At 43.1% G+C, this 19,015-nt stretch overlaps 1 protein-coding gene across 2 annotated transcripts in view; it reads right to left on the reverse strand.

The window, feature by feature from the left end:
• Positions 1 to 19,015, reverse strand: part of LOC124141669 (ribosomal protein S6 kinase beta-1-like) — a 54,426-nt gene that overhangs the window by 18,892 nt on the left and 16,519 nt on the right. For both annotated transcript variants that reach the window (XM_048401063.1, XM_048401062.1), the window contains exons 5-14: positions 18,887 to 18,958; positions 17,135 to 17,268; positions 16,090 to 16,190; positions 15,133 to 15,223; positions 14,071 to 14,161; positions 13,400 to 13,441; positions 13,052 to 13,117; positions 12,331 to 12,393; positions 11,863 to 11,940; positions 11,288 to 11,395 (exon numbers count right to left, since the gene is read on the reverse strand). In XM_048401063.1, the coding sequence (XP_048257020.1) occupies positions 11,288 to 11,395; positions 11,863 to 11,940; positions 12,331 to 12,393; positions 13,052 to 13,117; positions 13,400 to 13,441; positions 14,071 to 14,161; positions 15,133 to 15,223; positions 16,090 to 16,190; positions 17,135 to 17,268; positions 18,887 to 18,958 (846 nt within the window). The remainder of the gene's footprint in view (positions 1 to 11,287; positions 11,396 to 11,862; positions 11,941 to 12,330; positions 12,394 to 13,051; positions 13,118 to 13,399; positions 13,442 to 14,070; positions 14,162 to 15,132; positions 15,224 to 16,089; positions 16,191 to 17,134; positions 17,269 to 18,886; positions 18,959 to 19,015) is intronic.

A 19,015-nucleotide genomic window follows, 5' to 3' on the forward strand; every position in this document is an offset into this window, starting at 1 on the left:
ACGCAGAAATAGCCTTGCAACAGATACAACACACATCTTGATACTAAGCTCCCTACGCGGAAATAGCCTTGCATCAGATACAACACACATCTTGATACTAAGTTCCCTACACTGAAATAGCCTTGCATCAGATACAACACACATCTTGATACTAAGCTCCCTACACTGAAATAGCCTTGCATCAGATACAACACACATCTTGATACTAAGCTCCCTACACTGAAATAGCCTTGCATCAGATACAACACACATCTTGATACTAAGCTCCCTACACTCAAATAGCCTTGCAACAGATACCACACACATCTTGATACTAAGCTCCCTATGCAGAAATAGCCTTGCAACAGATACAACACACATCTTGATACTAAGCTCCCTACGCAGAAATAGCCTTGCATCAGATACAACACACATCTTGATACTAAGCTCCCTACACTCAAATAGCCTTGCAACAGATACCACACACATCTTGATACTAAGCTCCCTACGCAGAAATAGCCTTGCAACAGATACAACACACATCTTGATACTAAGCTCCCTACACTCAAATAGCCTTGCAACAGATACCACACACATCTTGATACTAAGCTCCCTACACTCAAATAGCCTTGCAACAGATACCACACACATCTTGATACTAAGCTCCCTACGCAGAAATAGCCTTGCAACAGATACAACACACATCTTGATACTAAGCTCCCTACGCAGAAATAGCCTTGCATCAGATACAACACACATCTTGATACTAAGCTCCCTACGCGGAAATAGCCTTGCAACAGATACAACACACATCTTGATACTAAGCTCCCTACGCTGAAATAGCCTTGCAACAGATACAACACACATCTTGATACTAAGCTCCCTACACCCAAATAGCCTTGCAACAGATACCACACACATCTTGATACTAAGCTCCCTACACTCAAATAGCCTTGCATCAGATACAACACACATCTTGATACTAAGCTCCCTACACTGAAATAGCCTTGCATCAGATACAACACACATCTTGATACTAAGCTCCCTACACTCAAATAGCCTTGCAACAGATACCACACACATCTTGATACTAAGCTCCCTACGCAGAAATAGCCTTGCAACAGATACAACACACATCTTGATACTAAGCTCCCTACGCAGAAATAGCCTTGCATCAGATACAACACACATCTTGATACTAAGCTCCCTACACTCAAATAGCCTTGCAACAGATACCACACACATCTCTATACTAAGCTCCCTACGCAGAAATAGCCTTGCAACAGATACAACACACATCTTGATACCAAACTCCCTACGCGGAAAGAGCCTTGCATCAGATACAACACACATCTTGATACTAAGCTCCCTACACTGAAATAGCCTTGCAACAGATACAACACACATCTTGATACTAAGCTCCCTACACTAAAATAGCCTTGCATCAGATACAACACACATCTTGATACTAAGCTCCCTACACTGAAATAGCCTTGCATCAGATACAACACACATCTTGATACTAAGCTCCCTACACTCAAATAGCCTTGCAACAGATACCACACACATCTTGATACTAAGCTCCCTACACTGAAATAGCCTTGCAACAGATACAACACACATCTTGATACTAAGCTCCCTACACTAAAATAGCCTTGCATCAGATACAACACACATCTTGATACTAAGCTCCCTACACTGAAATAGCCTTGCATCAGATACAACACACATCTTGATACTAAGCTCCCTACACTCAAATAGCCTTGCAACAGATACCACACACATCTTGATACTAAGCTCCCTACACTCAAATAGCCTTGCAACAGATACCACACACATCTTGATACTAAGCTCCCTACGCAGAAATAGCCTTGCAACAGATACAACACACATCTTGATACTAAGCTCCCTACGCAGAAATAGCCTTGCATCAGATACAACACACATCTTGATACTAAGCTCCCTACACTCAAATAGCCTTGCAACAGATACCACACACATCTTGATACTAAGCTCCCTACGCAGAAATAGCCTTGCAACAGATACAACACACATCTTGATACTAAGCTCCCTACGCGGAAAGAGCCTTGCATCAGATACAACACACATCTTGATACTAAGCTCCCTACGCTCAAATAGCCTTGCAACAGATACCACACACATCTTGATACTAAGCTCCCTACGCAGAAATAGCCTTGCAACAGATACAACACACATCTTGATACTAAGCTCCCTACGCAGAAATAGCCTTGCAACAGATACAACACACATCTTGATACTAAGCTCCCTACACTCAAATAGCCTTGCAACAGATACCACACACATCTTGATACTAAGCTCCCTACACTCAAATAGCCTTGCATCAGATACAACACACATCTTGATACTAAGCTCCCTACACTGAAATAGCCTTGCATCAGATACAACACACATCTTGATACTAAGCTCCCTACACTCAAATAGCCTTGCAACAGATACCACACACATCTTGATACTAAGCTCCCTACGCAGAAATAGCCTTGCAACAGATACAACACACATCTTGATACTAAGCTCCCTACGCAGAAATAGCCTTGCATCAGATACAACACACATCTTGATACTAAGCTCCCTACACTCAAATAGCCTTGCAACAGATACCACACACATCTTGATACTAAGCTCCCTACGCAGAAATAGCCTTGCAACAGATACAACACACATCTTGATACTAAGCTCCCTACGCGGAAAGAGCCTTGCATCAGATACAACACACATCTTGATACTAAGCTCCCTACACTCAAATAGCCTTGCAACAGATACAACACACATCTTGATACTAAGCTCCCTACACTCAAATAGCCTTGCATCAGATACAACACACATCTTGATACTAAGCTCCCTACACTGAAATAGCCTTGCATCAGATACAACACACTTCTTGATACTAAGCTCCCTACACTCAAATAGCCTTGCAACAGATACCACACACATCTTGATACTAAGCTCCCTACGCAGAAATAGCCTTGCAACAGATACAACACACATCTTGATACTAAGCTCCCTAGGCTGAAATAGCCTTGCAACAGATACAACACACATCTTGATACTAAGCTCCCTACGCTCAAATAGCCTTGCAACAGATACCACACACATCTTGATACTAAGCTCCCTACGCAGAAATAGCCTTGCAACAGATACAACACACATCTTGATACTAAGCTCCCTACGCAGAAATAGCCTTGCATCAGATACAACACACATCTTGATACTAAGCTCCCTACGCGGAAATAGCCTTGCAACAGATACAACACACATCTTGATACTAAGCTCCCTATGCTGAAATAGCCTTGCAACAGATACAACACACATCTTGATACTAAGCTCCCTACACCCAAATAGCCTTGCAACAGATACCACACACATCTTGATACTAAGCTCCCTACACTCAAATAGCCTTGCATCAGATACAACACACATCTTGATACTAAGCTCCCTACACTGAAATAGCCTTGCATCAGATACAACACACATCTTGATACTAAGCTCCCTACACTCAAATAGCCTTGCAACAGATACCACACACATCTTGATACTAAGCTCCCTACGCAGAAATAGCCTTGCAACAGATACAACACACATCTTGATACTAAGCTCCCTACGCAGAAATAGCCTTGCATCAGATACAACACACATCTTGATACTAAGCTCCCTACACTCAAATAGCCTTGCAACAGATACCACACACATCTCTATACTAAGCTCCCTACGCAGAAATAGCCTTGCAACAGATACAACACACATCTTGATACCAAACTCCCTACGCGGAAAGAGCCTTGCATCAGATACAACACACATCTTGATACTAAGCTCCCTACACTGAAATAGCCTTGCAACAGATACAACACACATCTTGATACTAAGCTCCCTACACTAAAATAGCCTTGCATCAGATACAACACACATCTTGATACTAAGCTCCCTACACTGAAATAGCCTTGCATCAGATACAACACACATCTTGATACTAAGCTCCCTACACTCAAATAGCCTTGCAACAGATACCACACACATCTTGATACTAAGCTCCCTACGCAGAAATAGCCTTGCAACAGATACAACACACATCTTGATACTAAGCTCCCTACACTAAAATAGCCTTGCATCAGATACAACACACATCTTGATACTAAGCTCCCTACACTGAAATAGCCTTGCATCAGATACAACACACATCTTGATACTAAGCTCCCTACACTCAAATAGCCTTACAACAGATACCACACACATCTTGATACTAAGCTCCCTACACTCAAATAGCCTTGCAACAGATACCACACACATCTTGATACTAAGCTCCCTACGCAGAAATAGCCTTGCAACAGATACAACACACATCTTGATACTAAGCTCCCTACGCAGAAATAGCCTTGCATCAGATACAACACACATCTTGATACTAAGCTCCCTACACTCAAATAGCCTTGCAACAGATACCACACACATCTTGATACTAAGCTCCCTACGCAGAAATAGCCTTGCAACAGATACAACACACATCTTGATACTAAGCTCCCTACGCGGAAAGAGCCTTGCATCAGATACAACACACATCTTGATACTAAGCTCCCTACGCTCAAATAGCCTTGCAACAGATACCACACACATCTTGATACTAAGCTCCCTACGCAGAAATAGCCTTGCAACAGATACAACACACATCTTGATACTAAGCTCCCTACGCAGAAATAGCCTTGCAACAGATACAACACACATCTTGATACTAAGCTCCCTACACTCAAATAGCCTTGCAACAGATACCACACACATCTTGATACTAAGCTCCCTACACTCAAATAGCCTTGCATCAGATACAACACACATCTTGATACTAAGCTCCCTACACTGAAATAGCCTTGCATCAGATACAACACACATCTTGATACTAAGCTCCCTACACTCAAATAGCCTTGCAACAGATACCACACACATCTTGATACTAAGCTCCCTACGCAGAAATAGCCTTGCAACAGATACAACACACATCTTGATACTAAGCTCCCTACGCAGAAATAGCCTTGCATCAGATACAACACACATCTTGATACTAAGCTCCCTACACTCAAATAGCCTTGCAACAGATACCACACACATCTTGATACTAAGCTCCCTACGCAGAAATAGCCTTGCAACAGATACAACACACATCTTGATACTAAGCTCCCTACGCGGAAAGAGCCTTGCATCAGATACAACACACATCTTGATACTAAGCTCCCTACACTCAAATAGCCTTGCAACAGATACAACACACATCTTGATACTAAGCTCCCTACACTCAAATAGCCTTGCATCAGATACAACACACATCTTGATACTAAGCTCCCTACACTGAAATAGCCTTGCATCAGATACAACACACTTCTTGATACTAAGCTCCCTACACTCAAATAGCCTTGCAACAGATACCACACACATCTTGATACTAAGCTCCCTACGCAGAAATAGCCTTGCAACAGATACAACACACATCTTGATACTAAGCTCCCTAGGCTGAAATAGCCTTGCAACAGATACAACACACATCTTGATACTAAGCTCCCTACGCTCAAATAGCCTTGCAACAGATACCACACACATCTTGATACTAAGCTCCCTACGCAGAAATAGCCTTGCAACAGATACAACACACATCTTGATACTAAGCTCCCTACGCAGAAATAGCCTTGCATCAGATACAACACACATCTTGATACTAAGCTCCCTACGCAGAAATAGCCTTGCAACAGATACAACACACATCTTGATACTAAGCTCCCTATGCTGAAATAGCCTTGCAACAGATACAACACACCTTTGATACTAAGCTTCCTACGCTGAAATAGCCTTGCAACAGTTACAACACACATCTTGATACTAAGCTCCCTACACTCAAATAGCCTTGCAACAGATACAACACACATCTTGATACTAAGCTCCCTACGCTCAAATAGCCTTGCAACAGATACAACACACATCTTGATACTAAGCTCCCTACGCAGAAATAGCCTTGCAACAGATACAACACACATCTTGATACTAAGCTCCCTACGCTGAAATAGCCTTGCAACAGATACAACACACATCTTGATACTAAGCTCCCTACGCAGAAATAGCCTTGCAACAGATACAACACACATCTTGATACTAAGCTCCCTACGCGGAAATAGCCTTGCAACAGTTACAACACACATCTTGATACTAAGCTCCCTACGCTGAAATAGCCTTGCATCAGATACAACACACATCTTGATACTAAGCTCCCTACGCTGAAATAGCCTTGCATCAGTTACAACACACATCTTGATACTAAGCTCCCTACACTGAAATAGCCTTGCATCAGATACAACACACATCTTGATACTAAGCTCCCTACGCTGAAATAGCCTTGCAACAGATACAACACACATCTTGATACTAAGCTCCCTACGCGGAAATAGCCTTGCAACAGATACAACACACATCTTGATACTAAGCTCCGTAGGCTGAAATAGCCTTGCAACAGATACAACACACATCTTGATACTAAGCTCCCTACGCAGAAATAGCCTTGCAACAGATACAACACACATCTTGATACTAAGCTCCCTACGCGGAAATAGCCTTGCAACAGATACAACACACATCTTGATACTAAGCTCCCTAGGCTGAAATAGCCTTGCAACAGATACAACACACATCTTGATACTAAGCTCCCTACGCGGAAATAGCCTTGCAACAGATACAACACACATCTTGATACTAAGCTCCCTACGCTGAAATAGCCTTGCAACAGATACAACACACATCTTGATACTAAGCTCCCTAGGCTGAAATAGCCTTGCAACAGATACAACACACATCTTGATACTAAGCTCCCTACGCTGAAATAGCCTTGCAACAGATACAACACACATCTTGATACTAAGCTCCCTACGCTGAAATAGCCTTGCAACAGATACAACACACATCTTGATACTAAGCTCCCTACACTCAAATAGCCTTGCAACAGATACAACACACATCTTGATACTAAGCTCCCTACACTGAAATAGCCTTGCATCAGATACAACACACATCTTGATACTAAGCTCCCTATGCTGAAATAGCCTTGCAATAGATACAACACACCTTTGATACTAAGCTCCCTACGCTGAAATAGCCTTGCAACAGATACCACACACATCTTGATACTAAGCTCCCTACGCTCAAATAGCCTTGCAACAGATACAACACACCTTTGATACTAAGGTTCCTACGCTGAAATAGCCTTGCAACAGATACAACACACCTTTGATACTAAGCTCCCTACGCTCAAATAGCCTTGAAACAGATACAACACACCTTTGATACTAAGCTTCCTACGCTGAAATAGCCTTGCAACAGATACAACACACAGCTTGACACTAAGCTCCCTACGCTCAAATAGCCTTGCAACAGATACAACACACAGCTTGACACTAAGCTCCCTATGCTGAAATAGCCTTGCAACAGATACAACACACATCTTGATACTAAGCTCCCTACGCTGAAATAGCCTTGCAACAGATACAACACACATCTTGATACTAAGCTCCCTACGCAGAAATAGCCTTGCAACAGATACAACACACATCTTGATACTAAGCTCCCTACGCGGAAATAGCCTTGCAACAGTTACAACACACATCTTGATACTAAGCTCCCTACGCTGAAATAGCCTTGCATCAGATACAACACACATCTTGATACTAAGCTCCCTACGCTGAAATAGCCTTGCATCAGTTACAACACACATCTTGATACTAAGCTCCCTACACTGAAATAGCCTTGCATCAGATACAACACACATCTTGATACTAAGCTCCCTACGCTGAAATAGCCTTGCAACAGATACAACACACATCTTGATACTAAGCTCCCTACGCGGAAATAGCCTTGCAACAGATACAACACACATCTTGATACTAAGCTCCGTAGGCTGAAATAGCCTTGCAACAGATACAACACACATCTTGATACTAAGCTCCCTACGCAGAAATAGCCTTGCAACAGATACAACACACATCTTGATACTAAGCTCCCTACGCGGAAATAGCCTTGCAACAGATACAACACACATCTTGATACTAAGCTCCCTAGGCTGAAATAGCCTTGCAACAGATACAACACACATCTTGATACTAAGCTCCCTACGCGGAAATAGCCTTGCAACAGATACAACACACATCTTGATACTAAGCTCCCTACGCTGAAATAGCCTTGCAACAGATACAACACACATCTTGATACTAAGCTCCCTAGGCTGAAATAGCCTTGCAACAGATACAACACACATCTTGATACTAAGCTCCCTACGCTGAAATAGCCTTGCAACAGATACAACACACATCTTGATACTAAGCTCCCTACGCTGAAATAGCCTTGCAACAGATACAACACACATCTTGATACTAAGCTCCCTACGCGGAAATAGCCTTGCATCAGATACAACACACATCTTGATACTAAGCTCCCTACGCAGAAATAGCCTTGCAACAGATACAACACACATCTTGATACTAAGCTCCCTACGCAGAAATAGCCTTGCAACAGATACAACACACATCTTGATACTAAGCTCCCTATGCTGAAATAGCCTTGCATCAGATACAACACACATCTTGATACTAAGCTCCCTACGCTCAAATAGCCTTGCAACAGATACAACACACAGCTTGACACTAAGCTCCCTACGCTCAAATAGCCTTGCAACAGATACAACACACAGCTTGACACTAAGCTCCCTATGCTGAAATAGCCTTGCAACAGATACAACACACATCTTGATACTAAGCTCCCTACGCTGAAATAGCCTTGCAACAGATACAACACACATCTTGATACTAAGCTCCCTACGCTGAAATAGCCTTGCAACAGATACAACACACATCTTGATACTAAGCTCCCTACGCTGAAATAGCCTTGCAACAGATACAACACACATCTTGATACTAAGCTCCCTACGCAGAAATAGCCTTGCATCAGATACAACACACATCTTGATACTAAGCTCCCTACGCTCAAATAGCCTTGCAATAGATACAACACACCTTTGATACTAAGCTCCCTAGGCTGACATAGCCTTGCAACAGATACAACACACATCTTGATACTAATCTCCCTACGCTGAAATAGCCTTGCAACAGATACAACACACATCTTGATACTAAGCTCCCTACGCTGAAATAGCCTTGCAACAGATACAACACACATCTTCATATTAAGCTCCCTAGGCTGAAATAGCCTTGCATCAGATACAACACACATCTTGATACTAAGCTCCCTAGGCTGAAATAGCCTTGCATCAGATACAACACACATCTTGATACTAAGCTCCCTACACTGAAATAGCCTTGCAACAGATACAACACACATCTTGATACTAAGCTCCCTACGCTGAAATAGCCTTGCAACAGATACAACACACATCTTGATACTAAGCTCCCTACGCGGAAATAGCCTTGCATCAGATACAACACACATCTTGATACTAAGCTCCCTACGCAGAAATAGCCTTGCAACAGATACAACACACATCTTGATACTAAGCTCCCTACGCAGAAATAGCCTTGCAACAGATACAACACACATCTTGATACTAAGCTCCCTATGCTGAAATAGCTTTGCATCAGATACAACACACATCTTGATACTAAGCTCCCTACGCTCAAATAGCCTTGCAACAGATACAACACACAGCTTGACACTAAGCTCCCTACGCTCAAATAGCCTTGCAACAGATACAACACACAGCTTGACACTAAGCTCCCTATGCTGAAATAGCCTTGCAACAGATACAACACACATCTTGATACTAAGCTCCCTACGCTGAAATAGCCTTGCAACAGATACAACACACATCTTGATACTAAGCTCCCTACGCTGAAATAGCCTTGCAACAGATACAACACACATCTTGATACTAAGCTCCCTACGCTGAAATAGCCTTGCAACAGATACAACACACATCTTGATACTAAGCTCCCTACGCTGAAATAGCCTTGCAACAGATACAACACACATCTTGATACTAAGCTCCCTACGCGGAAATAGCCTTGCAACAGATACAACACACATCTTGATACTAAGCTCCCTACGCGGAAATAGCCTTGCAACAGATACAACACACATCTTGATACTAAGCTCCCTACGCTGAAATAGCCTTGCATCAGATACAACACACATCTTGATACTAAGCTCCCTACGCTGAAATAGCCTTGCATCAGATACAACACACATCTTGATACTAAGCTCCCTACGCTGAAATAGCCTTGCAACAGATACAACACACATCTTGATACTAAGCTCCCTACGCTGAAATAGCCTTGCAACAGATACAACACACATCTTGATACTAAGCTCCCTACGCTGAAATAGCCTTGCAACAGATACAACACACAGCTTGACACTAAGCTCCCTATGCTGAAATAGCCTTGCATCAGATACAACACACATCTTGATACTAAGCTCCCTACACGTTACTGCTGGTATGCACTGTAGGCTACATGTTACTATTTACAGATTGAAATAAAGGAGCTGTTTGGTGCTGGATATTTCTGCTGTAGTACTTGATTCTACACCACCTGGGAACACCCAAAAACCTCGATTTTTCACGTAAGACTTCAACCCTGTTCAATCTGAATTTCAAATGCTGCCATAAAAACAATAGCTTGAGAGTGTATACAGTCAGACATTATTAATAATTTTCACATTGGGGTTATGATAAGGGCAACTTGAATGTCATGCTGCAGACTCCCCAGGGAGCTGAGAATGAAAATGAAGAGCTCACTAATGAGGGTATTAATAATGTAGCGCTTAGAACATATCCCCATGTGTTGTGGAAATAAAGTGCTGTATAAATGACCCATTTTTTTAGTAGTAGTAGTACTAGTAGTGAGAGATGGTTTTACGCCACTTTTGGCAATATTCCAGCAATATCACGGCACGGGACACCAGAAATGAGCTTCACATATTGTACCCATATGGGGAATCGAAGCCAGTGTTTGGCATGACGAGCAAAAGCTTTAACCACGAGGCTACCCCACCGCCCAAGTAGTAGTAGTAGTAGTAGTAGCAGTAGCAGTAGCAGTAGCAGTAGTAGTAGTAGTACTAGAAGTAGAACTAGAAGTAGTACTAGTAGTAGCAGTAGTAGTAGTAGTACCAAATGAACCAATGCATTTCAATTAAACATATCAAAATTGGCCAATACAGAAATACGACATGCAACAAAGGCAGTACTGTTTTACCATTACCTGCATGATACATCTAAGCAAACAGATTCAGTACTTACAAGAAAGACTTGGTTGGCACTCTCGCTGAGCACCGAGTCGTCGGGGGAATCCACAGGTGTCTGCTTGGTGAACTTTGTGTCGAACTGACTCACATCCTCGTCCCCCGTCTGGAGGCACAGAAAGGGTCACATTGAGGTTGAAATTTGCAGTTTTGTATGACAAACACAAACCATTTCACCATACTATTGAGTGAGTGAGTATTCTTTAATGCCTCTTTTAGCAATATTCTACCAATATCACGGCAGGGGACACCAGAAATTGTACCACACATTGTACCCATGTCGGGAATCGAACCCAGGTCCTCTGCGTGACGAGCGAACGCTTTAACCACTAGGCTACCCGACCACCCCTGAGGGGAAACATGAAACAATACAGGTCAAAGATGTTTACCTGTTGTGAAACCCACACACAGGAATATGGTGCTGACAAACCAAGAAACATAATCAGGGCAAACTTGGACAATACTTTGAAGATTATGTTATCTGTGGATAACCATTCACGAAACACATGATGAAGATTGCCAGCACAGGGATGGTGGAGTAGTGTCACGAGTTATCTGGAGAACGTCACTCACCACGTTGGGTTTAAACGGCGGCTCAAACCTCCTTGCCAGCAGCTCTGACCAGTCGATGTGACGAAAAAAGGCATGGGACTGAAAACAGATTCAGGAAGGCTTTACAAAACACAGGGTTTTACACAACGCACAAATATGACAAACACTGTCACCACTGGGCTCCCCTAGCAACATGTCCAGCTGACTTCGCTATGTGTTACACTTGCAGAGGCAGAAAGGCACACGTTCAAAGCAGTGTTGGAAATTTAACATGAAAGTCAGTGAGTCCTTGTTAGAACCCTCATGCTGAAAGACTATACCACAGGTTCATATGATCCCGAATTTCAAACACTGCAAAGTCTTTACATGTTCATCTTCTTGAGGCAAGGGAGGCAAGGGTGGAACCTGGACTTTATAGTTAGTTAACTCCCTTGCCTTGGGGAGAAGTTAAATGTTGGGTGGTAAACAGTTGTTTATTTATCAACGTACCTTGATTGGGTTCGCATCGTCAGCCCCTCCTCCCAGTCTCTCCGATGGAGACTTCCTGAGTAACTGGCAAAAAAAAAAAAAAAAAACATCTTTTAAAACACATTGGACAAAATGGATCATATATTTTAACATTATAGAAATATTTTAGCTTACAGGGAGATAACTGAAACAACTACAGGCTAACAGGGAGATAACAATAAGAGTACAACAGGCTAAGTGGTAGATGGCCACTGGCTAACTGGGACATGACCAATGGCTAACTGGGAGATGACCAATGGCTAACTGGGACATGACCAATGGCTAACTGGGAGATGACGGAGAGATGACCAATGGCTAACTGGAGGTATTGATGAAACTACTGGCTAACTGGGAGATAATGATGAGATACCACTGGCAAAATGGAAGATAAATGACTTAACTACTGGGAGATGACTACCAGCAAACAGGGAGATATCTACTGGCTAACTGCGAGATAACGATGACATTATCACAGGCTAACTGCAAGATAATGATGACATTATCACAGGCTAACTGCAAGATAACGATGAATCTATCCCACGCTAACTGCGAGATTACGATGACATTATCACAGGCTAACTGCAAGATAATGATGACATTATCACAGGCTAACTACAAGATAATGATGACATTATCACAGACTAACTACAACATCAATCTGTGTGTTTGTGCATCGTGTTGTGTTGCATCTTGACAGGCTTACCCTCTTGATGAGACCCCGAGCCTCATTAGTGAGATATGGAGGCAGACTCAGCTTGGCTTTCAGGATCTGGAAACAGAAACACAATCTGTCACACACGTCAGCAGCACGTGGAAGAGAGTTATCTCCTCCTGATCAATGATTCAAAGTTCGATGTCTGCATACAGCACACACAGTGTGCCGGTTCTCAAAATCTGAGACTAAAGCCATGGAGTGAAACAAGCCTCAGATTTTCTACTGGGTGATTTATGTTTGGTCCTGAACAATGTTTAAGTCAATTTATTGTTCTATGAGGACTGATCACCCATCTGTTTAAGTTTTCATTTTCACAGCTGGAGTGGGGCTACTTACTTTGTCAATTGTCTTCTTCCGATTTTCAGCTGTGAATGGAGGCTGAAATACAAGGTTATTGATAAGGAAGGAATTCTATTGTGTGTAGCAAAACCAACTTTCACAAGAAGTGAAAGACTTGAGTATCTACTATTGTCAACTATTTTCCCCTGTTACAAGTTTTCAGCATCTACTATTTTCCCCTGTAACAAGTTTTCAGTATCTACTATTTTCCCCTGTAACAGGTTTTCAGTATCTACTATTTTCCACCTGTAACAAGTTTTCAGTATCTATTATTGCCAACTATTTTCCCCTGTAACAAGTTTTCAGCATCTACTTTTTTCCCCTGTAACAAGTTTTCAGTATCTACTTTTTTCCCCTGTAACAAGTTTTCAGTATCTACTATTATCAACTATTTTCCCCTGTAACAGGTTTTCAGTATCTACTTTTTCCCTGTTACAAGTTTTCAGCATCTACTTTTTTCCCCTGTTACAAGTTTTCAGTATCTACTATTTTCCCTTGAACAAGTTTTCAGTATCTACTATTTTCCCCTGTTACAAGTTTTCAGCATCTACTTTTTTCCCCCTGTTACAAGATATAAGTGTCTACTATTGTCACACTATTTTACCCTATAACAAGTTATCAATATCTATCACTTTCCCCTGTAACAAGCGATCAGTTTGCGCACTCACCGCTCCGGTCAGCATGTCGTACATGAGGGCTCCAAGGCTCCACCAGTCCACTGCCTTGCCATGGCCACTGCGGGTCAGAATCTCCGGGGCCCTGCAAGGTCAACACGTCACCCTCACTCATGGTTCCCATACAAATACTAAACACACTTTTTAATATTTGGTTGTTTGTTTGTTGTTTGACGCCACACTCAGCAATATTCTAGCTATATGATGGCGGTGTGTAAATAATCAAGTCTGGACCAGACAATCCAGTGACTGACATCATGAGCACAGATTCACACAATTGGGATACAATGACATGCATATACCAAGTCAGCGAGCCTTACCACCCAATCCCGTTAGTCGCCTCTTTAATTGTGCATAGTGTTGGACCAACACGAGCATGTTCAAAGAGCATCATCACAGTGTGACCTCAGTTAACAGATCAATGAATTCAAAGTGCATTCTCAACTTCCTGGGGAGTATACAACTTTTCTTAATTCTGTGAGACTGAATGCCTCATTATGAGACAGAGTGTGGGTTTTCAAACACTTCCAATATTCCAGCCATTTCACTGCATAGGACGCAATGGTAATCACACAGTTAGCCAGTGTTCCCTTGTTCATGTTGGTGGGAATCAAACCTGTACCTTGACATGATGAGCAACCACATGAGCCACCAGGCTACTCCAACTGTCCCTTAAAAGTCAATACTCACATGTAGTCCATGGTCATACAGTGAGTGAGTGAGTATGGTTTTACGCCGCTTTTAGCAATATTCCAGCAATATCACGGCGGGGGATACCAGAAATGGGCTTCACACATTGTACCCATGTCGGGAATCGAACCCAGGTCTTCGGTGTGACGAGCGAACGCTTTAACCACTAGGCTACCCGACCGCCCCCATGGTCATACAGAACCACCCACAGTATTAGTACTAGAACTGTAGATACTCAGAGAACTATCAGCAGTACTGGTACAAGTCCTAACATGTAGTCCATGGTCACACAGAACCACCCACAGTATTAGAACTATAACTGTCGATACTCAGAGAACTATCTGTTGTACTGGTACAAGTACTCACATGTACTCAATGGTCCCACAGAAGGTGTGAGTTACGGTCCCATCGTTGATGGACTCTTTGCACAGGCCGAAGTCTGTCAGCTTCACGTGGCCTGAAACAAACATCATATACTTATCCATACTTATCTACATTTATTTTTACTTATCATAAGGTCACGCCCACCCAAAATTTTACAAACGTGGAATATATATGACAATTTGACATTCCTTTTTCCTTCTTGCCTTGGGAAACAAATGTACGGGATTAGTGAGCAAAATCCTCAGTGCCTCAATCAATCTGATGCTCTTTGCAGCCTTAGAGAACAGGGCAGGGTACAATTTCATTCTGTTTTACCACCTGCACCAGGTGTAACCAAGTGAATTAATCAGATTGCACCACCAAAATATTGGCTGCACCTTTTTATCATCAATTGAAACACTGTATTTTTAGTTATTTTGAATATTAAATAAATTCAAAAAGAAAATAAACTTGAAAATGTACTTGAGTATTTTATTTTGAAAAAATATGTATCTGGCTTTTAACACCTTGATATCCAGTAAACAAACTTAAACAGAAGTTTCAAAGTGTCTGTTTGTTGTAACCGCATGAGTGACTGTTCTAGTGGTAATCAGGCAATTGTGAAGAATTAGTTCGCAAGTTTGCTGCATTCAGACCTATGCATTTCATTATTTTTATGAACTTTTCATGACTTCAGTTTTCCACTTTTATCAAATTTGACTGCTGCCGTGCATTTGTGGTTGGAAATAATACCTGCACAGGGTGCATCCTGACAATAAAAGTTACCTACACTATCAATGTTTTACTTGCACTGGTGCAGCTTATAGCAAAATCGATCCGTGACCGGGGACTATGCAATTACATGTGGATCAAATGCCAGGGTCAACATGGAACCTGCGATGTTGCCCGTGACCTTGGGTGCCTGTGACCTGTGACCTGGGGCCCCTGTGCCAGACTTACCCTGGGAGTCGAGGAGAATGTTCTCGGGTTTCAGATCTCGGTATATGATTCCCTGGGAGTGGAGATGCTCAATGGCAAGAGTGATCTCGGCAAGGTAGAAGCTGAAAGTACAAGCCACACATCAGCAACAATCGCCTCCTTCACATTGGTCGGCATTTTTATATCAAACAAGGAAGTATACCCGCTGCAATTTCTTAACAATGAAAAAGATTAATTTTCCTTCTTCCAGATTCTCCCATTAAACCTAACTCACCATGCAGTGTCCTACATTCTCACCAAGCCATGCCCCAGACTTACATGGCCATGCCCTAGACTCACATGACCGTGTCCTAGACTCACATGGCCGTGCCCTAGAGTCACATGACCGTGTCCTAGAGTCACCAAGTCGTGCCCTAGACTCACATGATCGCGTCCTAGACTCACATGACAGCGTCCTAGACTAACATGACCGCATTCTAGACTCACATGGCCATGTCCTAGACTCACATGTCCTAGACTCACATGGCCATGCCCTAGACTCACCAAGTTGTGCCCTAGACTCACCAAGTTGTGCCCTAGACTCACAAGGCCGTGCCCTAGACTCACCAAGTTGTGCCCTAGACTCGCCAAGCCGTGCCCTAGACTCACCAAGTCTTGCCCTAGACTCACCAAGCCGTGCCCTAGACTCACCAAGTCGTGCCCTAGATTACCAAGCCATGTCCTAGACTCAATAGGCAATGTCATAGACTCACCAAGTTGTGCCCTAGACTCACCAAGCCGTGCCCTAGACTCACCAAGTCGTGCCCTAGACTCACCAAGCTGCGCCCTAGACTCACCCAGCCGCGCCCTAGACTCACCAACCCATGCCCTGGACTCAATAGGCAATGTCATAGACTCACCAAGCCGTGCCCTAGACTCACCAAGCCGTGCCCTAGACTCACCAACCCATGCCCTAGATCACTAGGCCGTGCCCTAGACTCACTAGGCCGTGTCATAGACTCACCAAGCCGTGCCCTTGACTCACCAAGCTGCGCCCTAGATTCACTAAGCTGTGCCCTAGACTCACCAAGCTGTGTCCTCCATGAAGATGCCCTCGCGCTCCAGCTGCATGAAGAGTTCCCCCCCAGGCAGGTACTCCAGGATCAGGTACAGCTTGCCACCCGTCTGGAAGGCGTAGATCAGATCTACAATGAATGGATGCTGAAACAGAAGCACACAAGTCACATCAAATGGGTGAACAAGTCAGTTGTATTCTACACCGTGTACCACACCAGTCACGTCACATGGGTGAACAAGTCAGTTGTATTCTACACCGTGTACCATACCGGTCACGTCACATGGGTGAACAAGTCAGTTGTATTCTACACCGTGTACCACACCAGTCACATCACATGGGGGAACAAGTCAGTTGTATTCTACACCGTGTACCACACCAGTCACATCACATGGGTGAACAAGTCAGTTGTATTCTACACCGTGTACCATACCGGTCACGTCACATGGGTGAACAAGTCAGTTGTATTCTACACCGTGTACCATACCGGTCACGTCACATGGGTGAACAAGTCAGTTGTATTCTACACCGTGTACCACACCAGTCACGTCACATGGGTGAACAAGTCAGTTGTATTCTACACCGTGTACCATACCGGTCACGTCACATGGGTGAACAAGTCAGTTGTATTCTACACCGTGTACCACACCAGTCACATCACATGGGGGAACAAGTCAGTTGTATTCTACACCGTGTACCACACCAGTCACATCACATGGGTGAACAAGTCAGTTGTATTCTACACCGTGTACCACACCAGTCACATCACATGGGTGAACAAGTCAGTTGTATTCTACTCCGTGTACCACACCAGTCACATCACATGGGTGAACAACTCAGTTGTATTCTACACCGTGTACCACACAAGTCACATCACCGATTAAGTCCCACAGGGTTACACCATGAGCAGACTTCTGCACTGCAATAACTTCTATGAGCATCTTAAGTGGGGTGAATAAAGCAAAAGGTTTGCAATCTGGATTAAAGGCACCAAACTTGGAACACCTATACTAAAATCTGGTATGCAAGTCAGTTGTATTCTACACCGTGTACCACACCAGTCACATCACATGGGTGAACAAGTCAGTTGTATTCTACACCGTGTATCCATATCAAACACCAGTCATTGCAATACAGACCATTAGCATTTCATACTCAGCCATTTGCATCAAAGACAAGCCATCATGATATTGATCGATGGAAATTAAGCGGGGTCCAGGGGTTCTTGAGGTGCTGCCCTATTGTATTTGAATCTAGGGACCCTGTTATCTGGACATTTTCACAATAGGGTTATGAATAGGACCCCTTGACGTTCATGCCTTGAACACTGGTCCAAATACATGTACCACCAAGGGCACAGCCTGATACATATGGTACCATGAGACCTACCGTATTCGACGTAATAAGCGCCCCGCTCTAATAAGTGCCCACGGCAATACTTGCTAATATATTGGCTCATGAACAATCCCAATTAGCACCCTTTCCGATTGATCAATGTACACAATACTTATTTATTCGCGGATAATACGCACTCGTGTGTTATATGCACCCTTAATTATGGGCAATTAAATTCTGGAAAAATATATCTCTCGTATATAAACATTTCAGGCTGTCAGCATAAACCACAGAATTTATCTTTCAACTCGACAAAATAATATTCTAATTAGAGCCCCCTAATTCTTATTTTGAGAGCGCCCTGGGCGCTTATTAGGTAGAATACGGTACATCTAACTGTCAGAATACATTGTAAACAGTAGGTATTACCTTCACACATTCCAGGATGTTCCTCTCGGCCTTGGTGTGAGCTGTGTCCTTGGCGTTCCGGGCAATAGTAGCCTGCAAGACAACGTGTCGATCAACAAGCTGACATAACCAGGGGGTAAACCTACTGTG

The sequence above is a fragment of the Haliotis rufescens genome, unplaced genomic scaffold, assembly GCF_023055435.1.
Source record: "Haliotis rufescens isolate VD_foot unplaced genomic scaffold, xgHalRufe1.0.p SCAF_21, whole genome shotgun sequence".
Classification (NCBI taxonomy): domain Eukaryota; kingdom Metazoa; phylum Mollusca; class Gastropoda; order Lepetellida; family Haliotidae; genus Haliotis; species Haliotis rufescens.